The 23,629-nt window shown below is 52.3% G+C and overlaps 1 protein-coding gene across 1 annotated transcript; it reads right to left on the minus strand.

Moving 5' to 3' along the window:
* Window positions 1-10,183: 10,183 nt before the first annotated feature.
* Window positions 10,184-23,429, minus strand: LOC138684137 (electroneutral sodium bicarbonate exchanger 1-like; the record flags this gene model as incomplete). Its single annotated transcript, XM_069777852.1, has 22 exons — window positions 23,060-23,429; window positions 22,194-22,340; window positions 21,611-21,746; window positions 21,235-21,395; window positions 20,118-20,303; window positions 19,921-20,009; window positions 19,631-19,788; window positions 19,165-19,252; window positions 18,513-18,659; window positions 18,264-18,355; window positions 17,754-17,928; window positions 17,484-17,617; window positions 16,701-16,946; window positions 16,490-16,595; window positions 15,375-15,536; window positions 14,551-14,664; window positions 14,051-14,212; window positions 13,179-13,430; window positions 12,303-12,371; window positions 11,587-11,760; window positions 11,359-11,487; window positions 10,184-10,237 (listed from the first exon to the last, which is right to left on the minus strand). Coding segments are annotated over exons 1-22 (3,270 nt in total), but the record flags the coding sequence as incomplete, so codon positions are not given.
* Between the last annotated feature and the right edge of the window lie 200 nt (window positions 23,430-23,629).

A 23,629-nucleotide genomic window follows, 5' to 3' on the forward strand; every position in this document is an offset into this window, starting at 1 on the left:
TTACCCGGTTGCTCAGCCTAGCCCCTAGCCTCTACCCCTAGTATTAATATGTTGGCCTTAATCCTAGCCCCCACCCCAGCCCTAAACAAAACCCTAACCCACCATGCTAGCCCACACCTTAAACACTAGCCAGGGAACCTCAGGAGAACACCAAACTCCCTAAGCCTTTGCCTAATCCTCAACCCTGAAAGGTGAGCTCTAATCCCTAAGCTCCAACCTGAACACCGAATCCCTGACGCTCTCTTTCCCACGCTCTACTGCCCTCATCTTGGTCACCTCTCCTCAACCTGACGTAAGCTATTTGACCCTGTGGGACCAGGGCAGGGACTGTGAGGTCCCAGAACAGTCGCATGGCATTGGGAGAGGAATGTGAGGTGACCTGTGTCTGATGAGCTCATAGGGTACAAGGAGGAGATGGGTGGGAACGCTATGGTGAGGTCAGCTGTGCCTCAGGATCTCATGGGACAGCAGGAGGCACAAGGCTGGGAAGGTGGCTGTGAGGTCCCTTCTGTCCTTGGAGTTGATAGGCCAGCAGCAGGAACATGGCTGGGAAAGGGACTGCGAGGTCACTTCTTTCTGAAGGAGCTGATAGGTCAGCCCTTGACTCATGGCTGGGATATGTGCTTTTACACTCACATCTGCCAGTGTCTCTACAGGCCAGCAAAAGCGTGTTGATTGTAAGAATCCCTTTCCCCTGCTACCTGGTAGGCCCGTCCAGGACGAGGGCTCAGATATGGGTTCTCACACCTCTTCTGCCTGAGTACATGACGGCACAGCAGCAGTCAAGTGGCTTGGAAGATCGTGGTGAGGTTACTTCTGTCTGGTCAGTTGACATGCCACGAGAAGGCTAATGGGTTGGGCTATCACTCCGACACCAATTATGTCTGAGAAGCTCATAGGCCAGTAGGAGGCACATGGCCATGAAGGCGAGTGTGAGGTCATTGGAATCTCCAATCTCTTGGGGTCATTGGCCATCAGCAGACACATGGCTGCCATGTTGACTATGACATCACTTCTGCCTGAGAATCTGATAGCCAGCAGCAGGCACATGACTTGGTGGTTGTTCTGTACCTGGAGGTTCTGGTTTCTTACATCCTCAGAAAGAAAGGCACACAGCCTCAGTGCAGTATCATTTAAAATGCCATTTGATAGAGCAAACACTACAAACAGTGAATAAGGCCAACTGCATACAGGCCTGTATTAGGAGAGGCATGGCCACCCAGGCAAGGGTGTTCTCATTCCTCGATGAGATGTGTCCACATCTGCACTAGAGTGACTGCGTGTGGGGTTCTTCCCCAGTCTGGAGGAGCAGGGAAGAACTGGAGCTGTCCCAGAGAACATCTGCCAGGATGGGGGCTCTTTGGAGAGGCTGAGGGACTTGGGCTTCTTTAGCCTGGTGAAGTGGAGGCTCAGGGCACTATAGTAATAAAGTGCACCTGCTTGAAGGGTGGCTTCAGAGATGATGGAGCTTTTCTTGGTAGTGGGAAGAGAAGGAAACCTGTGCAAAGTGCGGCTTGAAAGGTTCAGACTGGATGTGTTGAGAAAGAAATGTCACTCAAAGGGTAGCCTTGAGGTGCAAGAGGTCACCCAGAGAGAGCCCAGATCAGCCCATGGCATTGTGTTTCAAGGAAAATCCAGCCAGGCTGGAGACACATCCGTGAAGGAGCAGAAATGCTGGGGTGAGAGCTAGGTGGGAAAGCAAGATGGACCTCAACAGCCTGAAGGGAAGGAGGTAAGGCATGGGAGAGGTTATGACAGCCTGCAGTAGAGATGGCCAAGTGTTCTGGCAAGGCTGAAAGGCCAAACAGGTCCAAGGGATTTGTCATCTTGGATTTGACAGTAGCTTCTGCCACTGAGGCCTACCAGGTAAAACTTGTTTTGAGGCTCTGGACTTAGTTTCTTCCTCATCCCTGCTTGGGGAAACCAGGATACTTTTTACAGTTTTCCTACACTTGGCATTGCTCACCCTCACATCCTGCTGCCCCCAGGAAGAGCCCTGACTCACCTGTGAGGGACAGAATCTGTCTTCCCAAGGCCTGGAGATCAGGGCTTGGCCTTTCTGCTTCATAAAACAAACCAAATATTTTCTCAGCATTATAGCCTCCTTCACAGTGCTTTTGCCTACCTGCAGTCACAGCCTCCAAGTATCTGCTGTAACGAGTCCCTGGGGAGGCTTTGTCAGTAATGGCCCTCAGTGGGGCCCATTAATGCTTCAAGGTACTTTGCTTCTGGCTTTGACTTTGACTTCTTGAGAAGTTTCTTTCAGTCTGCTCTCAGTAGCTGAGGTTCATGGACTCAGCCTCAAACACACCATGGGGCTCATTAAAATACAGAAAGCCCTAACGATCCTTGTGTCTTCCTGCAATTATCTCCAAGTCTGCAAGACTTGTACAGCTAATTAGAAAAATTTCATAGTGTAGTTAAGGAGGATGGGGTTTACGGTCATCACACGTTATTTTCTGCTGCTTCATCCTCCTCAGGGGGAGGGCTCATCACACTCTTCCCCTGCTCCAGTGTGGGATCCCATCCACGGGAGACAGTCCTCCACGAACTTCTCCAACGTGGGCCCTTCCCACGGGCTGCAGTTCTTCATGAACTGCTCCAGCATGGGTCCTTTCCATGGTGTGCAGTCCTTCAGGAGCACACTGCTCCAGCGTGGGTCCCCCACGGGGTCACAAGTCCTGCCAGAAAACCTGCTCCAACGTGGGCTCCTCTCTCCACAGATCCACAGGTTCTGCCAGGAGCCTGCTCCAGTGCGGGGTTCCCATGGGGTCCCAGCCTCCTGCGGGAACCCACCTGCTCCGGCGTGGGGTCCTCCACGGGCTGCAGGTGGATATCTGCTCCACTGTGGACCTCCATGGACTGCAGGGGGACAGCCTGCCTCACCATGGTCTTCCTTCTCCACGGGCTGCAGGGGAATCTCCGCTCCAGCACCTGGAGCATCTCCTCCTCCTCCTTCTTCACTGACCTTGGTGTCCGCAGGGTTATTTCTGTTACATGTTCTCACTCCTCTCTCTGGCGGCTGTTTCTCACTGTCCCAACTTTTTTTTCCTTCTTAAAAATATTATCACAGAGGCGTTACCACTATCGCTGATTGGCTCGGCCTTGGCCGGCGGCGGTTTCGTCTTAGAGCTGGCTGGTATGGGCTCTCTTGAACACAGGGGAAGCTTCCAGCAGCTTCTTACAGAAGCCACCCCTGTAACCACCCCCCCACTACCAAAACCTTGCCACACAAAACCAATACACTTTGATAAGGGCACTAGGTGCACTTATGCATGCAAAGTAGGTTCATGACTCAGATGTAGTGACGCAAATGCAAATATTTGTGTAGAGACATAAAAACTGTGAATGAAAAATAACAGCAGCAATAATGATAATTATATTAAAAAAGAAAAAGAAAAAAAAGCAACACAAAAAGCCACAACAAACAAAAAAAAACAACATAAAAAAACTAGAATCGGATAGTCTGGGAATCATATGTGGAGAGAGGTGGCAATATTCTCACTACTGAAAAATGTCAATGAAATCACTTTCTTAAGGGCATCCTTGAGCTCCTGGTTCCTCATGCTGTAGATAAGGGGGTTCACTGCTGAAGACGCCACTGAGTATAGATCTGCTTTCACCAGGTACAGAGATGGGGAGAAGATGGAGGGGGGCTTCAGGTAGGCAAGAATGGCAGAGCTTACAAACACGGACACCACGGCCAGGTGAGGGAGGCATGTAGAAAAGGCTTTGTGCCTGCTCAGAGGGGATCTTAAGCACAGCCCTGAAGATCTATGCATAGGATACCAAAATGAAAACAAAACACACACTGTCCCACACAAGAACCTTGTCTCTAAATTGGAGAAACATGTATATGACAGATGGACCACTTGGTGGATAAGGAATTGACAGGATGGTCACACTCAAAGAGTTGTGGTCAACGGCTGGATGTCCAAGTGGAGAGCAGTGACAAGTGGCGTTCCTCAGGGGCTGGTATTGGGACCAGCCCTGTTTAATATCTTTCTTGGCTACAAGGACAGTGGGACTGAGTGCACCCTCAGCAAGTTTGCCAACAACACCAAGCTGTGTGGTGCAGTTGACATGCTGGAGGGAAGGGATACCATCCAGAGGGACCGTGACAGGCTTGAGAGGTGGGCCTGTGCAAACCTCATGAAGTTCAACCAGGCCAAGTGAGAGGTGCTACATGTGGGTCAAGGCAATCCCAAGCATAAATACAGGCTTGGCAATGAGTAGATTGAGAGAAGCTCTGCGGACTGATACTGGTTGATGAGGAGCTCAACGTGACCCAGCAATGTGCACTTGCAGCCCAGGAAGCCAATCATATCCTCAGCTGCATCAAAAGAAGCATAACCAGCAGGTCAATTCTCCCCCTCTACTCTGCTCTCGTGAGACCCCACCTGGAGTACTGCCTTCATCTCTGGGGCCCCCAACATAAGAAGGACATGGACCTGTTGGAGAGAGTCCAGAGGAGGGCCATGAAGATGATCAGAGGGCTTGAGCACCTCCCTATGAAGACAGGCTGAGAGCGTTGGGGTTGTTCATCCTGGAGAAGAGAAGGCTCTGGGGAGACCTTATAGCAGCCTTCCAGTACATAAAGGGGCCTACAGGAAAGCCGGAGAGGGGCTTTTTACAAGCTTATGTAGTGATAGGACAAGATGTAATGGATTTAAACCAAAAGAGGGTAGATTTAGATTAGATGTAAGGAAGAATTTCTTCATTGTGAGCGTGGTGAGGCACTGGAACAGGTTGCCCAGAGAAGTTGTGGATGTCCCATCCCTGGAAGTGTTCAAGGCCAGTGTTGTGGTTTAACCCCAGCCAGCAACTAAGCACCACGCAGCCGCTCACTCACTCCCCCCCCACCCAGTGGGATGGGGGAGAAAATCGGGAAAAAGAAGTAAAACCAGTGGGTTGAGATAAGAACGGTTTACTAGAACAGAAAGGAAGAGACTAATAATGATAATGATAACACTAATAAAATGACAACAGCAATAATAAAAGGATTGGAATGTACAAATAATGCGCAGTGCAATTGCTCACCACCTGCCGATCGACACCCCGCCAGTCTCCGAGCAGTCCCCTCCCCCACTCCCCAGTTCCTATACTAGATGGGACGTCGCATGGTATGGAATACCCTGTTGGTCAGTTTGGGTCAGGTGACCTGGCTGTGTCCTGTGCCAACTTCTTGTGCCCCTCCAGCTTTCTCGCTGGCTGGGCATCAGAAGCTGAAAAATCCTTGACTTTAGTCTAAACGCTACTTAGCAACAACTGAAAACATCAGTGTTATCAACATTCTTCACATACTGAACTCAAAACATAGCACTGTACCAGCTCCTGGGAAGACAGTTAACTCTATCCCAGCTGAAACCAGGACACTTTGAACCACTTAACATTCCATGAGAAATACCCCAAGAGCTCAAGAAGAAAGAGCAGAAAGACAGGAGACAGGTGAAAGCCTAGAGCACCAGCTAGACGGAATGAAAGACCCTCTTCCTTCTCTGAAGCTTCAGCAAGGCTTCCTTCACCTGCTTGTTCCTCCGACTGTAAATGACGGGGTTCAAACTGGGGCTGACGAGACTGCAGAAAAGGGAAAGAACTTTCTCCCTCCCAGAGGAGTTACCGCTCCCGGGCCCCGCGTACATGAAGATGGCGTTTCCATAAAAGACACCCACCACGGTCGGGTGGGAGCCACACGTGGACAAGGTTTCGTGCCATCCTGGCACAGAGCGGATGCGCAGATCGGTGGCCGGGGTGTCCAGGGAGGAAATCAGGATTAAGGCTAAAGGCAAGAGGAAGAAGCACACACAAACAGCAAAGATCAGGACTTTATTGGCAGGAGCGGCAGTGCAGGCCAGCTTTAAGACAGCAAGAACTTCACAGGAGAAGTGGACAACCTCGCAGGGGCCGCAGAAAGGCAGGTGTAAAGCCAGAGAGGCTTGCAGTGTACCAAATACGAACGCCAAAGCCCACAAAACTGTGGCAAGGGTGAGGCGCAGCCTCCAGATCATGATGAGGGCATAGCGCGGGGGGCGGCAGATTGCCACGTAGCGAACATGAGACATCACGGCCAGCAGCACGCACGCTGTAAGTGCAAAGATTAAATAAAGATGGATCTGTGCCCCACACCCAGCAACGGAGAGGGTTCTGCCTTGTCCAAGGAGGCTCCTTAGCATACGGGGGACATTGCTGGAGGCGTAGCAGATGTCCCCGATGGAGAAGTAGCAGAGGAAGAAGTACACGGGTCTGTGGAGGCAGTAGTCCAGGCAGATAAGCAGAAAGACAAGTGCGTTTCCCATCAGAGTGGCAGAGCAGAGGGCAGAGAAAAGGCCAAAGAGGCAGCGCTGCAGGGCTGGGGTGCTGCAGAACCCCAGGAGGACGAATTCTGTGACAGTCGTTTCATTCTGCACGCTGTGCTGGAGGTGAGGCAGCACAAACTGCGACCACGGAGTTCTGGAAGCGAAGGAGCAAGGAAAAGGAAACAAAAAGGAGAGTTTTCCTAAGAATGTTGTGTCCTTCTTTACTCTTTACGCTGCAGCTCCCTTCTCCCTGTTTTTCCCTCTGACTCCAGTGAAAGGTGCGTACCACCCTCCCCATGCTGAGCGACGCACATCTGAATTGCAAGCTCCAATCTCTCTGCAAACTTTGAGCAGTTTGACCAATCTCGCACAACTTTGCTGCCTAGCTTGCCCTTGAAGTCCTTCTTTTCCTGGGTTGGGTTTGGGTTTTTTTTGCAGGGGGTGGGGAGGGGCAGGGTGTGGTGTCGCTGTTGGAGAAGATAAGATGATGAAGATTGCAGGTGTCGATTAAGGTGAAGTCAGAACAACTTCAAAGCAGCTATTTTAAATTAAGTCCATGTTAAAAGGAATGCACAGTTCACAGAATAATTCCAGTTTTACCATTAAACCAACCAGCGTTTCCAAGCCACTGCTGTGTCCTCTTTACCTTCGTGAAATGCATTCCTATTGAATCCTGCAGTTGCTTGATCCAACTCCCCTTCCCAGCAGGGAGGCTACTGCAGGCCCGGGAAGGTCAGGCAGAACGTCACCTTGGTTCCTGCTGTGCAGCTGCTCGCCGTTACCAGTTTCGCAGGGTGCTGGTCAAGGTCCCTGGGCATCCCCTGGCACTTGTCTCCACGCGGCTCTCTGGTCTCCAAGATCTTCCGCCACTTCCAGGATATTTCCTCCAGCCAGGATCTTCACCTTTTCCTTCCTGGGTCCCTTTCTTCTCTTCAAGATCCCTTCTTCTTGCTGGGAACCCTTCTTTTTGCCACCACCTCTTCTTTCTGGAACCCCACGCCCCCACTTTTCCCAATCTAAGTTGTCTATGTGAGCAGTACGAGGCCTGATCAGCCTCCGAATTAAGGCTTCTGGCTCCTAGCTCTGTATTAACTGTAGGATTCGGGACATGCCACTTTTGCTTATTCCAGGTGTTACCCAAATTTACAACCAGCCCACGCTGGCTGCGTGTAGCAAGAAGCAGGCTTCTGCTTGACAGCTCAGAATTCAGTTTCAGACATTCACACGCACAGACCTTGCCACACACGTGCACCCCGTCACGTCTTGCCTGGTAACCTTCACAGTTTGAGCCAGTTTTTTGTCTACGGCCGGGCTTCAGAGGCAGGGCATGGCCACAGAAGCGCATCCCCCCCGTCAGTCTGTGAGCTGAGCAAGGGAGAGTCAATACTTGTCTGGTGAGCCTCATACCCAGGCAATGTGGGCGATCCCTCTCCTGCGACAGCCCTGGCAAAAGCCACAGCAGGGTGCTCCCTTGCCTCTGCCTAGGTCACTGGGGTTCCCCTGCCTGCCATTGCTCCTTTGTCCTCCTCTGTGTTTGTGGAGATGAACCTTCAACCACACAACCTAACACCTACAACGCCGGGAAAAAGAGAGGCTGCAGAGGGTCCAGCAGGGAAGGTCGCCGATGTAAAATGCTCTTTGTGAGAGGCAGCACACCCAGCTCACCTCCTTGCTCCTGAGCTGCTCTATCGGAAGCACTGCGTGCAGGACGCTCTGCTCAACAGGCTGTGTCTGTCTCTGACTGCCTTGTCCTTGCTACAGCACCGTGTGCTGGGGGAACGCCACGGAGAGCAAGGAGGACGCTCTTTCCCCAGGAGCAACGGAGGGTGCTCAGCCGAGTGCTGCTGCAGGGGCCAAGGTGGAGCAGGCAGGCAGGGAGGGGAAGGCAGGAACGAGGGAGCTGGGAGTAACCGGCCAGTCTGGGAGATGCCCGAGAGGCTCGAGAACCCTGTAAGCACAGGACAAGCTTAGAGGAGGAGGTTCAACGTGAGGCCCTGTGCTTAACCATCCCCTCCAGATCTGGACCTTCTCTGCTTCCCGAGTTACCGTGCAGTTTAACAGCCTGGTGCAGAGATCCTGACTGGGAGATCACTGTACCTCCAGGAGTTAGGGATCCACCTAACAGTTAACCTGAGCGGGTGCAGGTCTGTGCCGCGCTGTACCTACAGCGCGGCCTTCAGGCTGTGTCCCTACACATGTCCCTTGGCCGCAGGATAAACGGAGCTGGTTGACTGTAACAGAGGAGCCTCCAGGCAGCTCCTGCTTGGTACCAGCGATTACGCCACCTGCGCGGCCCTGCCGTTATCTAAAGTACAGCAAGAAGTCCGCGCGTGAACATCCTTTACGCATAGAGTTGTTTTCTTCTAAGAAAAGTTGTATAACACCGTGAATGACCAAAAGGAGGAACTTCTCCACAGGCAGGATCTGTACAGTGTGCCAAGGGAAAATCCATCTGGGGTCTGCCCAATGCTGCATGAACGCAGGGTCCCCAGCGTCTGAAGGGACCTAAGATTTACTTGCTACCTAGATGCCTCTTCTTGCTGCCTGTACGCCTTCTTCCTGGCTACCTCGCCTCCCAAGATCTTGCCCACCCCCTGCCTACTGGGGAGGGGGGGAATGTTAGAGAGACAGCCTCGATGCTGTGCCAGCACTGCTCAGCCATGGCCAAAACACTGCTGTGTTATCAACAGCTTTCTAGCTACCAGTACAGAGCACAGCACTACGAGGGCTGCTGTGGGGTAAAGGAACTCCAACTCAGCCAGACCCAATACAGAAGGGAAGTGGAGGAACAACAGAGGGGGCAGCCCAGGGACACAGAGCCCCAGGTCTCATCTGGCCACTCCTGTGACCATACGGTGTATTCAAAATCAAATACCTGAAGTGCTCCCTTAGATGCAGTTTACAGCCAGGGGACAAGAAGGTGGCAGTTCTGCATTTTGCAGCTTCCAGGCTGATGGCAGAGCCAAAGCAAAAAAAAAAAGAAACCAAACCAAACCAAACCAAGAGAGGTAAAACTGGAGCGCAGGGAGCAAATGCTTTTCTTTCACCTTAGGCCAACTGCTCAGACGCTCTCTATGCTGCCCTGCCACAGAGGGCATCCCTCTCGTACCAGTAAGAGACATAAGAGTGAATTAAAGCCAGGACCCCAAACCAGAACAAAAACCCGGTCGTGATGAAGAAGAAAGTGGAGAATGCATCAAATATAACAGAAAATTATTTTGGACGTTCCCAGTTTACATTTGGAAAAAAGAGAAAAAAAAAAAGAAGAGGAATTAGGTATTAAAAGAGCAGCACTGAATGATAAAGCAGTAGCAGTCCCTCTACCACTACAAACCCACACCCCCACATGCACGTACGCACGCAGACTTAACACCACCAAACTCCCATTGACTGTGACGTTCACCTCAGCTTGCTGGTCTAGAGATACTGAATGCCTGAAGCACACCAAGGATAACTGAAAACGTCTGCATGGCTTTAATGGGAATCCTCCAACTGAAACAAAGCGCTTTCTCCCTCCGTCTCCGTTGGCACATCCCCAAGTCACGCTCTCACTCCTCTCCTTCAAAGTCAAGATTCCTAAACGTGAAAAGCGGGAGTGGGGAAAGGCGAAGGGAAGAGAAAAAGAGGGAGAGCATCATCAGTGGAAGACCTGCCAGCTGCTGCTGATTCAGCCCTGTTCGGGGGACCACCCCAGCAGAGAGGAGCTGGTTTGCATGCCACGGTCCTCACTGCCTGTTCCCAGGGACAGGCCGTTTGCTCAGCCTTGCCGGCCAAAGCGTGGGAAAAGCGTAGGCACGCGCCGTCGCTTGCAGAGGAGCACGGTCACGTTCACGTGCAATCCTTTACCTTTTTCCTCCCTGGATTCAAAGGGTTTCTGTCTTCAAAGTGAGAGCCTTCCATACGGTCGTTTGTGACATTTCATCCAGGATAATAATCTCAGAAGGATCAGTCCTGCAATAAATATTTTACATAGCAATCCGTGATTATGGGAACTGATGCCACCAAGGGCATTAGCATCAGCAAGAGGAACAGCGGAGCCCCGAGAATCAAAGCTCCGCATAAGCGTGGGAGGTTTTGCTGGATGAGGAGTTTTGGGAGGCAAGCCGGGGAGCCGCAGAGCAACAGCTCTGTGCAAAGGCTCTTGCTGGGGTTTAGCCCCGGTCCGGGTTCCTAAGCCACTGCTGGTACAGATCACGCCTGCAACTCCGCATGTGTAAGCATGAGGATCTCCAGCTACCGTAAAGGCACTGATGATGCAAGCTTTGGGGGTCAAACGCGAGTGCTGCAGCCACTCTGCTTGGGGTCAGAGCCCTGCGATCACCTCCTGCAGCCCTGCCCCCGAATTTGATTTTCCCACCAAGCTGCCTGCTGGTTTCTGTGGGATGCCCCACAAAGAGGCAAGTGGAGAAAACTCTGCCAAACACCTTCAAGCTAATCTTGCCGGGGGTCCTGGCGCTTGGTGGGGCTTTACCTGTCACTGCCTTGCTTTGGGATATCCACGTCACTGGTCTTCCCCACGTTCAGCTGAACTGAACTTGCAGCAGCAGCAGCTTCCATCGCCCTCCTGGACTCCTGATGTTAAAAAGGGACAAATCACGTTCTCTGTCTTTGGTCAAAGTGGAGATAAGCTGAATGCCCAGCACAAACTTAGCAGTCTGCCCTCCCCTTCTGCCCCTTGGCAGCTATAGGTATTAGTGCAGCAGGGGAGAAACCGTTCACTCCAAAGATTTCGGGGCAGGGGGATTGTGTGTTCAAAACACGATTATGAGCAAATCTTGCCAGCAGCAGCAGCAGCAGCATCACCATCTAATAATAATAATCATCATAATGACCTTTGTGAAAAACAACTCGTTTTAAAAATTACACCTGTATTCAACTGTTCAGCTCACTGCTACTTGAGGAAACAAAGGTTACAACGTGGGATCCAGGCTATTGGGATCTATTTCGACTGAGTGCTGATCTTCCCCCAACGTTTCCAGACAAGCTGTAAGAGAAACAGGCAATCTCACAGCCCGACGGAGATGTCCAGCCCCGAGGACCCAGCAAGCCTTACCTCTTCTTCTTCTCCGGCTTCATTTCTGGCATCGTCCAACTTCTTCTTCCTTTCTGGCATAAGGTCATCCAGAAAGCCGAGCTCTCGCTTTGAGAAGCAGAAATCCATCGCTTTCCGGACAAAGACGAGAGCCAAAACCTTCACGAATAAGAGGGAAGATGCGGTGAGCTCAGAGACGATGCCACCTCTCGCTCCAACGCTGCAAACACCCCGCTGCCGAGCGGCGGCAGCTCTTACCATCATGGGAAAGATGATGGCGGCACGGGACACCTTGATGGTCCAGAGCAGGACGAGGCAGGTCAGCTGGATCACCGTGAACAAATGCACCTTTCGCAAGGGCACGTGCCGCAGGTAGATGAAATCCGGCTGGTGTTTCGCCGGCATCCAAAACAGCTTCAAGCGATCAAAGAACTGCAAAATAAAAGGGAAAGGTTGCCACCTTGGGACTGCGGCAAGTTTCTGGCCCTCTCGAGACGTGGAGGCAGTTTGCAGCATCTCGCTTGCCGTCAGAAATCCTGGATCCCACCGCGTTCCTCCTGGGAGCAGCACCCGTTTTCCCTTCGCTCCATCTATCAACCGGCTTGCCCCTGAGAGCTGCCCACCAAACGGCAACTATTCCATGCCATTCCATTATTAGCATTTCTTGGCCCACTGAATCCCCCAGCGAGGATTTCCACCAGTGGTAGAAACTGCCTTCCCTTTGCACTGAATTCCCCCGCTTTCACGTAACCAAACACTGACCGGCCCTAAACCCTGAAACAGAGAGCGCTGAACTTGCCTGGTCCTCCCAGCCCTATATACCTCCTGTGCCTCCACCAATCTTTTTCTTACACAAAAGAGTTTCATTGCTTGCTCTGCGAGAAGTTCTTCCCATGCCACTGCTTTTTTCCCTGCTGCTACGGAGACAAAATACCAGGGAGCCGACATGCTGCACGCTGTAAAAGAGTCCGTACCTGAATTCCTCTGAGCGACGACACACCCATGTAGAGAAAGACACCATAAAGCACAGGCATTGGTATAAACTGGGGGGAAAAAGAAAAAAAAAAAAAAAGAATGCAATCGTTTCTTTTTCTATATTGCATTTTCAGTATTACCACCCTCTTCCGCAGGCACTGCCTAAAATTGCTTGAAGCTTTCCAGCTTCCGTTCAGGCTTAGAGATGGGTCAGATTTTAACCATTAAAGATTTTGTGCGCACGAGTGAGCTAAGGCTCTGCTTTAGGCTGAACTTGGGAGTTACCTCTCCTCAGAATAATCCTATTTTCCAGAAAGGTTGGAGGAAAATAGGCGATTTCACCCATGCTACCCTATGCCGCATTCTGTGGCGGTAGAAAAACACTTCTGCCTATTCTTGGGGCAACAGGCAAAGGCCACAGGCCTCCTTTTAGCCTAGAGACGAGATTACTTTGTGGGAGGAACGTGCAAGGAAGCCCACGGGGATGACCTCAGTCTGTTTAGCTCCTGGGAACGGCTGCTCCGGGGCGTTTGGGGAGCAAATTGCAGCCAGTAACGGGCTGCCTGTTTGAAAGAGAGCAGATGTGCTGGTCTGAATATGCTCAACTGTAACCCATAAACATGGGCGGGCCTGAAAGGCACCCGAAAATTCAAGCAGTTGCGTTGCTCGCTCGCCTCGAGCACACCAAACGGGGGCCTGAAGGGCTGCAAAGCCTAACGGAGGCTGGTTCCCACCGTGGGTCAAGCCCCAAGGGTTGGGATCACCTCCTCCTCCTCCGCTCCACAACTAACTACTCAGGCCTGCAGAGAGGGGACTGTTTTTCGGTAACCTCCAACAAGCTCGCGGTTGTTGGGTGGTTTGCATTTTCCTCTCACCTTTAACACGGAAGTGAAGAAGACGGAGCAGCCCATGAGCACAAAGATCAGCAAGCCAGTGACTCTCTGCTCTCGTATCCCCAGAAACTTGGGTTGTTCTCCTGGAGCTGAGCAGTCAGACTCTACTTTGAGGCTATTCACGTGGGTGATGGACAGGACGGTCGCAGCCACAAACCAGGGCAGCCCCATCACAGAGCACACCCCGAGCATCACGGCCACCACGAAAAGGTCCAGGTGGTACCCGCATCCTTTCTGCAGGCAGGAAAACAAGAAACAGAGCATCCCATAGCACAAGAGCAAGGAGAACGTCGCAAGTCAGACTCAAACCCTGCTCGAGCACAAGTCAACTTCTTCAGAATTTAAAACAAGAAATGGAAACGAGTAAGGGTGTATGCAGGCTTTGCACAAGCACCTGGCGTGAAAATCTGGCAGGAGTTCAGACACAAGGGATATGGGGAGCTTGTGCGATACATACTTCTCCAAAAAAAGAACCCCACAACCCAAAACCACCCAACCATTTTTTTCACTCACAAAGAAAATTCTACCACTTGCAAGGAAGGTGTGACTCTGAGTTATCCCTGGCAGCGCATCAAAACAATTCATTCCCCGCACCTGCTGCTGCTGCCGCCATTTTAAAACAAAAACGCGCTTCTATATTGCTCCAAGATTAATTTGCTCCTCCAAAAGGTTGCTCATCTGAACTGCCCTGTCACTTGCTCCCTGCATCATCGTTAATCCAGGAGAGCACCCTGCCACGCAGCCTGACCTTGTCCCAAACCAATGCCTTCAGAAAGCATCGGGAATAAGAGCTTCTCCCCAGACCTGCGGCCCAGAAGGGGCTGGGGCTGGGGTCATCTCTCACAGGCCCTTACCTTCAGCTTGTGCTCCTTCCTGTTCACAATAACGGCACTGATCTGCTGGTCCATGAATATCAAGATGGTGCAGAGCAGAGCTGGGACGAGCGCAGCCAACACCGTCCACCAAGGGTTGGGTCCTATGGGGTTGATGAACCACCCGCGGTCGTCTCTGGTAGGCTGCAACAAAGCCCACACATCAGCATCGTCTCCCAGCCCAGGCACTCCACTGGCTTTCATTTTCCCCTCCCTCCCTGTGTCAGAGCACCTCCCAGCCCTGGCTTCATGTCCCCCTCTCCCGTGGGCTTCAGCAGTGCCAGTCTCCTCTTTGCAAGCACCTCTAGATACTTCTCCTGTAGGTATCTAGTTTTGGGGCCATCTTCTCCTTTCCAGGAGGAAGCAAGGCACTTGGAGGTGGAAGAGGAGATGGTCACACCACCAGCGTCTCCTCCAGACTCAGCCCTGCCCTGCCCCGGCATCACCTTGTGGCACCCCCACCTGCCAAAACACCCCATTACCTTGAACGCATGGGGGACCTGGAGCTTCGGCGATGGGATCCCAACCACAAAGTCAAGGAGCACCATGATGACGATGGTGAGGAAAACAGCAAAGTCGCTCACTGTGGACCGTACCTGGGGCAAGGAACCAGAGGTGAAAGGGGCATGGCAAACAGGGCCGTAACGTGAGATGCAAGAGTTGCAGACATCCACAACATTAAGGCTGGTTAACCAAATCCCACCACCCCTCTGAGCACGTGCAGCCTGATCCCTTGCTTAGATACTGTTGCTGTGTTTGTCCCTGTGAGATCTGGTGTCAGACAATAAAAAAAGCTTAATTAGGCGGACAAGGGTTGGTTTAAGTCAAAACCTAAAAATAATAATAATAATATTAAAAATAAGAAAACAGATGCCTGCCACTACAGCTACACTCACAGCTACAATGGCAACAAGGCACCGAGGCATCCTTTAGTCCTCAAAAGGAAGCTCCTCATTTGACTCTACTTTCCGCTCGAGCACATAATGCACAGAAGGTAAGGAAAAAAAACCCCAAAACTTTGGGAAACCTGACTTCCTACTACCTGAGGAGGAAAAAAAAAAAATCAAAAAAATCAAACCCCAAAAATGTTCAGTCTGGGGCAGGTCATGAGGCAGGTGGGAAATGCTACGATGATTTTGCACTCATGGAAATGAGTGCGGGACATCCAAGCTCTTGGAGAGCTTGGCCTGCAAAGGCCAACGTTTCCCAGCTTGACCAAGGCGGGGCAAATACTGCTTAGTGCTCCAGGAAAGCCATTTTGGGAAACGAGTGTGGAGATGGACGCTGGCCACCATCTTCTGCTTACTCTGGTTGGAAAGTAGTGGCTGGTTTTAAACTTCTTCAAGAAGCTTGACAGGGCAAAGGTGGCGAAGAAGAGGATGCAGCACCAGAGGAACACGTCAGGCGTGTAGGGGCCGTCGCGTCCACAGGCAGGTCCTTGAAACTCCCCACGCAAATACCGACATTCCTGGAGAAACAGAGCGTCAGGACACAAAGGCAGTGCACGTGCGGCAGGGAAACCTCGCATAGCTAGGGGGTTTTGAGGATCTTGGTCCAAGATCCACGACCCTGTAACTGCTCCTGCCAATGATATTTAATTTATTATATGAGCTCCTGCTCATTATATTTAATGAGCAGCAGCAGCAGCTGAACAAGTGACACATCGAACTACAGAGCGGAGAAATGAGATGTGAGGGGACACCATACCACACACCCTCGGCACGTCCTCTGCCTGCCATTTGAGCAATCGTGGCTAGAGAAGACACCAGAGGGAAGAGGAAACACTGGAAACTCTTGGGGATAGAGAGAGAGGGAAGAGGGAAGGAGGGCTAAAGACAACCATGGTAGGAAAGGAGGAGAAGAGACAAATCGTCCCGTCCCAGGGGAGGGCTCGCAGAACCTGGCCAAGAGGGCATGAAGGCCACCATAAGAGCCTGCCGCCCTAGGCCCGGGCTCTGCTTCCAGCAACAACAGCCTGAGAGGCTGCTCAGACATGCAAATTTATGCATGTACCTACAGACAGCACTGAACGAGAAAGCAAGGCCTGGAGTTACTAGGAACCCATTAAGGAGACCAATTACTATCTTTCAAGCATGAACTTAAGTCCTACAACTTCTACAATAATCAAACCACCCACTACTTAACCTTCCTCCCAGTCAGAAATACTGTCCTGCAACAGGCCTGAGGGGGACGCTTGCTACCCACAACGTTGGGGACCAGGTAGACTGGGACAAGGTGGACTCTCCTCCCCAGGACCAAGCGGGTTAAAACCACACGCTAGATTTAAGCAAGGACTTTTCCGAGCAGCACTAGCACAGTTTGAAGCCCATCATTCCCTGAAGGGCTCTGACTTCTGCACCATGCAAATGCCCCTGGACCCCATGGCCGCGGCGCGAGGAAGCAGTGGCTCGGGGCACTTACGGTCACCGTGAGGTTTTCCCAGGCGATGCCAGACACGTTGATCTTGTTGCTCGCCCAGAAACGCAGCGTTTCGTTGCTGGGATGGGTCGGTGCCTCACACTTACAGCTGGCAGGAGAGAAGCCAAGACAGGGGTAAGGGAAAGGCGATGGAGGTGCAGCCCGGAGCTCCTGCCAAGGGGCAGCAGCTTTCTCAGGGGGAAAAAAAACCCACTAGTAGCTGGTGAGGAAGTCCAGCTTGCTGTGCATGTGCACAGGGTAGGTGTCTCGCAGGTGACTCAGCTTCTCCAGAGCCTCGTAGATGAAGATGATGCAGATGAGGGAGGCAAAGGCTTCTTCCGTGAAGCGGGTGACGTAGCACACCAAACAGCTGGCGTCGGTGGCCACCAGCACTATGCACAAGAAGGCGGTCCACAGCCCAATGCACGCCCGCAGAGACAGATAGGAGAGCGTGTACTCCCTGGGAAAGCAAAATGAAACAAAGGCTGGAAAGGCCAGCAAGAGGCCCTGAGCCATGCCTGCCTTCGGGGAAAGCGGGGAGCAATTTTGGAGCGTGTCAAGGCTGCGGATGGGAAATGCAGTTTCCACGTACTACTACAGAGAGCCTCGGGGCTGTGGTGCAGGGGGTAGACCCACAGGAGGAGAGGCCAATTATTTAGTTACCACTGTTTAACAAGGATCTTGTGTTAACACCTTGGAGGCTGCTTGAGGTCAGGTCCCTCTTGGGCCAGGTGGTGTTCTCCCACATCACCCTGACGCCCTAACACTGAAACCAGCTGGGTTTGCACCCAGTCACCTGCTGCCAGCAAGCTGGGGCTTAATAATAAACCTTATGGCAACAAGGGTGGTTTATCTCCCACCAAAGCCATCGCAACAAAAGGACTGTCACTAAAATCTAGCAACTACCCCTAAGAAAAAGAAAAGAAAAGCATCTTTTCTCCATCACTGCCCCCTTCTGAAGGCTCTCACAGCACCCAGCTGCGGCAGCCAGCCTTACTTGCAGAACTTGTAGAGGATCTTCTCAAACACGAGGACGGGTCCGGTGCTGCCGAGGATGGTGAGAGGTTGGCCGGCAAAGAGGCAATACACCACGCCGGCCATGGACGCGCCCAGCAGCGACTCCATGGCACTCTGTCCGGGGAAGAGAGGCAGCCGTGAGTAAATAAAGCGTTAGGGAGAAACAAAAACCAAAGCCAATTCACTGCAGCAAGGACTTTGGCCTGAGTTTGATCCTCCCCCATGCCCCCCAACAGAGAGAGGTGCTCACTATGTGGCCATTGGTCGCCTCCCCCAGCAGTCCCCCAAAGGTGATGACAGGGGACATGCAGGCACAGTAGAGGAAGAGGAAGGACGCCAGGCACTGCAGGCTCAGACCATCCCGGAAGTCGCTCCAGAACCACGGGGCTTTCCGCTTCACGTCCAGGCTCAAACCTCCAAAGAGCCTGCAGGAAGGAAAAAGAAGAGAGTCTGTTCTCTTGGAGGAACACGTTGACTTTGCTTTGCTGCAGAAGGGCAATCACAAGCACAGAGTAACTTTCGTGGCTAAAAAGAAGCACCCTCCTTCATCCCAAATCAAGGAAACCTGCATGCAATGGTGATGGCTGGGGCTGAGCCCAGCCGCCCAGATCTCCCCCCTGCCCAGCCCAGGGGACCAAGCTGGCAATGTGGAGCCCCTTCACTGAACCAGCTAACCCCAAAGACCTGCTAGAAGGGAAGGTGCCTGCTCAGATTTGAGAGGCAAACAGAAGAAAAAAACCCAAACTGTTAAAGCTCCCACCTTCCCGTCCGCTGCAGTTCAGGGCCACTGTGTTTCTCCAGCATGCTGTGAGAAGCACTGTCATCAAGAGCTCCTGGCATCTTCCTTTTTTCCTGTTAAAATGGAAGTAAGATAAAGCTATGGACTTGTAACCACTGGCTTGTTTTGCGTCTGGTCTGGCTCTGTGACTGTGTCAGAGTGGGACCTTGTGAATTTGGGCCCCTGAACAGCATCCCCAGCCGTCCTGCCCGTCCCCCTCGCGCCTCCCACCTGCGAAGGGACGTTTTTCGGGGGCTCGATTCGGATCGATGGATCCCACTCTCCTGGCGGCAAGACCGTGACCTGATCCAGAAACTCGTCGATGCCAGCCACGAGGTCAGCCCCGTTCTCGGCTTTATAGGCAACGTCACGGAAAACCTGCCAATAGAAGACAACCTGGTGAGAGGACAACCCAGCTCGGATGTCCTAACCAGTGCAATAAGCTCTTGGCTAAACGCAAGGCTTTCTCCCCAAAATTTCCTGCTGGAAAGGGCAGGAAATATTCCCCCAAAAGGAAAAATCTGTGCATCGGGGCATTTGTAATCATCTCCCCCACGAGGCCCCCGTCCCCCATGGCACACCATACCCTTCTGCTTAAAGAGCAAGAGAAGTTTTACTGGCCCTGGCAATGCCACCACTGGGGACAGCGTGCTGGGGAACCCGGCGAGAAGGATGAGGTGCAGGATGCACCCCGGGTGGGATTTCAGCCTCCAGGATGTGGGGTGATGCAAAGCTGCGTGTTTGCTTTGGGGTGAGAAAGAGGGCTGGGCTATTTGGAGAGCTGCGGGCAGCTGGGACAGCAAATCCTCTTCCTCACTACTTCAGAGACAGGGAGAGCTGAAGAAAGGCAAAAATGACCCGGAGCTATCTCATCTTGTCGCACCTCATCCGTCATGATAGTGGCCATGGACCTGCCGATCTCATGGTACTGATGGGCTTTTCCTTCTGGTCCAAGCAAAACAAACAGGAACCTGGGCAAGAAAAACAAAATGAGAGAGAGAAGAAGGTGTCCTTGCTCCAAGAGCACCCAAGGAAAGCCCTGGCAGCTCCCAGCCCAGAGCGTGGCTCAAGACGGGACACGTAGGCTCAGCGACGCCGCGATGAATTTGAAATTCTTCAAAACCGACGGCAAATTTAATTTGGGGGCCAACTTTCATTACAATTGGCCAATGGGTTTAAAAGCTACAGCAGGGAATGGAGAAACGAAGGCGAGGAGATGTGGGTGGGGGAAACGCGCTTGCTCCCCCTCCCACTAGCCTTGTTCCCTTGGGACACCAAACTGATGCCTGCAACTTGATGTTTGGTTGGGTGTCTTTTTTACGGAAAAAATTTGCGCTTCTCATTCGCACCTTGTTGGGATGGGAACTTCCGTCATGCCTGAGAGGAGGACAGCCGGGCTCAGGCGGACAAATGCCACGATGGGCTGGTGAAGGAAATCCAGCTCTCCTACGAGCACGTTGGATGCTTCAGCCCCGGTGGGGATTTTCTTCATGAAGTGCAGCTCCGCCTGGGCACGACAAGCGATTTTCAGGCAATTACCCCAAAAGCAAAGCCCACAGCACTCTGCAGCACACTCTGCAGCCAAGTTTGCAAGAGCAAATCTGGCCCTAAAGGCGTAAGAAAGCTACGAGTGTCTCACCTTGCTTAAATCCATTGCTCCGCTCTCAGGGTTCACCCCATCTTTAGCTTCCGCAGCGGTGGGAGAAGGACAAGGGGTGATTGTTTGGGCTGGTAGGAAAAAGAAAGACACTCAGAAAGATGGACAAGGAGCAACTGGGACGCTTCTCCTTTGCCCGGACAAGTCTAATGGGGCCACAGCCCTGCAGAAACCCTCACCTGGCTTGTAGAGGAGGTGCAGGTCTGACTGCCTCTTGCTCACATCAGCAAACGAGCAGACAGCGGGGAGAAGGGTGGTTGTCTTCTCGTTCTGATGGTGGTGCTTCCTCAAAAGGACTTCTCGAACTCGCGCCCGCGTGTGCTCGTCAAACTCCGTGGACTGTTCTTGCTGGGCCAGGATCATATCTGAGGTTGGCAAAGGGAAACAAAGCCATCAGAGCAGAAACCCCAACAAGTCCCGACCCCCAAAGCCCCCAGGGAAGGCTGTGCCACACAGGCTGTACCCTAATGCCGGCTCAGCCTTGCATAGCAAGGCTTTTTAATAATGTTCAGCCTTTGCAGCGAAAACGAGAATTTTCTTTTGCTAAGAAACATCACCCAAGTGCTTATTCATCATTCCGCTAAGATAAATATTTCCCATTCTAAAGAACGCAATTTTCTTGCCCGACCTGGCCTTTCTGACTCTACACGTTTACCCAAATTATAAGCAATCTATAGCACAGACGTTCCCAGAGTTTCCCGTGCTGATCGAGTGCAATTTGCCGAGCCCAGGGAGAAACGTGCTAAGAACGGCTCCGACTTCTCCAGCCCTTGAAAGGGCTGAATGGAGACCTGCCGCCAGTCAAAGATAACTTCTCCAAAGCGGCTTTTGCAATTAACTTCAAGTATCTTCCCCACAGAAATACACTGCTTGGTCATCGCCAGATAAACTCTGCCTTAAAACTCTTAAAAGCTGGATGTTAAGGCAAAAGTAAAAAAAAGAATGCGAGGAAACAGCTTGTAAGAAATAGTTCCTTTAAGGAGGTTCAGCTCTTACGCAGACTCCGTATTTCTAAGAGCAGCCTGCTAAGCCCTGACACACGCTCCTTTTTGGCTGCAGAATATTCTCTAGTGGCTTCTCCAACCCCACAGACTGCTTTCAAAAGGACCCCGTATTGGAATAAAAAAACGGTGCGATGTTGCACGCCCAGTCTACATCCAAAAACAGCTCATGAGAAAAACACAGTGGCACTTCTGGAAAAGGACGTGCCATTGGGGCAGGGTTTGATTTGGGAGTGAAGAGCACCGTGGCGAGCTGAGCTCGGCTGTTCCCGGAGGGATGCAGCGCCCACGGTACCTGCAATCTCTTCGATGCTGTTGGCACAAATGTCCAGCAGCACCGACCCCTTGCTGATGCAGCTCCTCAGCTCGGAGAGGCTGTGCAAGGACAGCGTGCCAACGTAGGGCTTGCTCCAGCGCTCGCCGCCGTCTTCCACGTCCTCCTCAAACTTCAGCCACCTGCGGACATCGGGTGCGATCAGCCCCATTGCAAGAAAACAGCCCCAGCTCTGCAACCCCTTTGACAGAGCCACGGGGTGGCAAGAGGACAAGGCTCCTCGTGCCGCCACCTGCAGCTGCAAAAGCTTCGCGTCCTGGAGAGGAGAAAGCAGAGCCCACGGGCGCTGCCGGTGCGGGGACTCCTCTCCCACCGCAGCCAAGCAGCGGGGATTTACCTTGCCGTTTCCTTCCACTCGGCATCTCGGCCCTCTTTTACGCAGATCTCATCCAGCTCGGAGAACAAGTGGTGAGGGACGTGCTGCTCGTCCTCCTTGGTCCTGAGAATGAACTGCACCCGCTGGGACGGGGAGCCTGGGGGCAGAAGGCAAAGACCCATCCCGTTACCGCGCCTGAACACAGCTCGTCACGCTCACGTGCAAAGTGGCCATCAGCACCAGTGCAGCCATAAACACTGGGCTGGCCCCTCTCCCCTGCGTCTGTCTGGGCTTGCACACAGCCGTGGAGAAGGAGAAGCATCTAGTCCACCTCTGCATAAGGATGGGCTGCTTTCCTTCCCCACATTGCCATTTTTAAAGCCAGGATCCCTCTAAGGAAGACGAGCCTAAACCCATTAGGCATTTAACTGCATTAAAAAAAAAAAAAAAAAAAAAAAAGTAAAACTTAGGAAAAAGAGGGCGTTGCACAATAAGGCCACTACTTTCCCTCGGAAGAACAGCAACTCACTCAAACTAGCCACGGGGACCTGCTTGCAGAAGGCCCCAGCGCCCACGCTGCCCCCAGGAGTTTAGCGAATGCCGCGGTGGGACTTACAGTGGTAGCCCTGCTCCGTCGGGGCAGAGTCCTTCTCCCGTTCCCCTTCCCGATGCTTCTGGCTGTGGCGTCGGTGATGCCGGTGGCTCTGCCTAACCAGTGGCATCCGCGCGCCCACGTACAGGGTCCGGTGGCCTGCGAAAAAGCAGCGTTTTTTGCAGCACTCTCGGCATTGCGGCAATGGTTGAGGTGGCCGGTGCCTTGCTAAGCCACGGTTAAATCCCAGGAGCAACGCCAGCTTCCCTTAATGTTATTTTCACTGGACCTCCTTTTTTCCAAGCCTATTTTACTCGAGCTTTGCAACAGCACAGCAACAACAAGTGTTGGCTCCGGGTCATCTAAAAGTGCCCCCAGAGTATCGGACCTCTTCTCAAATTCCAGCTTCGGCTGGACAACACTCAGACTTGCTCATTAAGCAGCAACACAAGCTAATTCTTTTCAAAATCGCTGTACGGCACGAGGCGACAAGAGACGATCAAATCAGTCCCATCGTAATGAACTCCAGAACAGAAAAAGAAAATCACAGCCCCGCATCTGCAGCCCTGAAATGATTCTCCTGACATGATTCTCCTGACCTCTCCAAGCCAGGAGCAGCCTCTGCGAGAAAAAAAGCCGTGAATTATCGAGCCCCATGGCTACAACTCACACCGTGGCCTCCCGGGGGGCTTCTTCCCTCCGTTTAAAAAGCCGTAATAGTAAAAAACGTGACAATAACTGTGCTGCTTTATTGAGAAGCGCGGCACGTTTTGCTGCACATGATGTGACACCCAACAAGGCACACAGGAGAGACTTTGTGCAATGGGAAAACGCACTGGGCTGGTGGCTCCTCTACCAGGATCTCAGCAGAGACTCACCTTCCAACTCCTCCTTCTCATAGCGAACACTGACAGCGTTGCTCCTTCTTCCCCGGTCAATCACTGCCTCCTCGTCATGTCTCTGTTTAGCAACGACAAGAAGGGAAAAGTTGGGGCTGGGGGTGGAGAGCTCCCTTACGTCCTCCCAGCCATCATCCACCCCTGCGTCCACGCGAGTCCACGAGCCATCACGCCTCTGCGTGCCTCCTCCTCCTTCAGGCACAGCCCTAAAACCACGGACTTGTAGGAGGTTTTTCTTCCCATACGCAAATAAAACAGCCCATAACATCACCTGTACTGTATACCACGAGAGTCTGGACGTATTTAATACAGCAGGAGAGGGATGAGTGTTTCAGACCAAACAAACCCACCTCCTGCTTTGATCTTGAGGTTCCTGTCTAAAAAAGTGATTTCCAAACTGGAAAAAAAAAAACCAACCCACAAAACTGCACTTTTGAGCCCCGGCCGTGCTACCTGTAACTCTTCCAGAAGTGTCATTTTGTAACCCCCGTTGGGGTTCATCCTCACGTCAGTCACTGGGTTTTGGGGACAACTGAACCTCCAGGTCAG

This window comes from Haliaeetus albicilla, unplaced genomic scaffold, assembly GCF_947461875.1.
Source record: "Haliaeetus albicilla unplaced genomic scaffold, bHalAlb1.1 scaffold_96, whole genome shotgun sequence".
Classification (NCBI taxonomy): Eukaryota; Metazoa; Chordata; class Aves; order Accipitriformes; family Accipitridae; genus Haliaeetus; species Haliaeetus albicilla.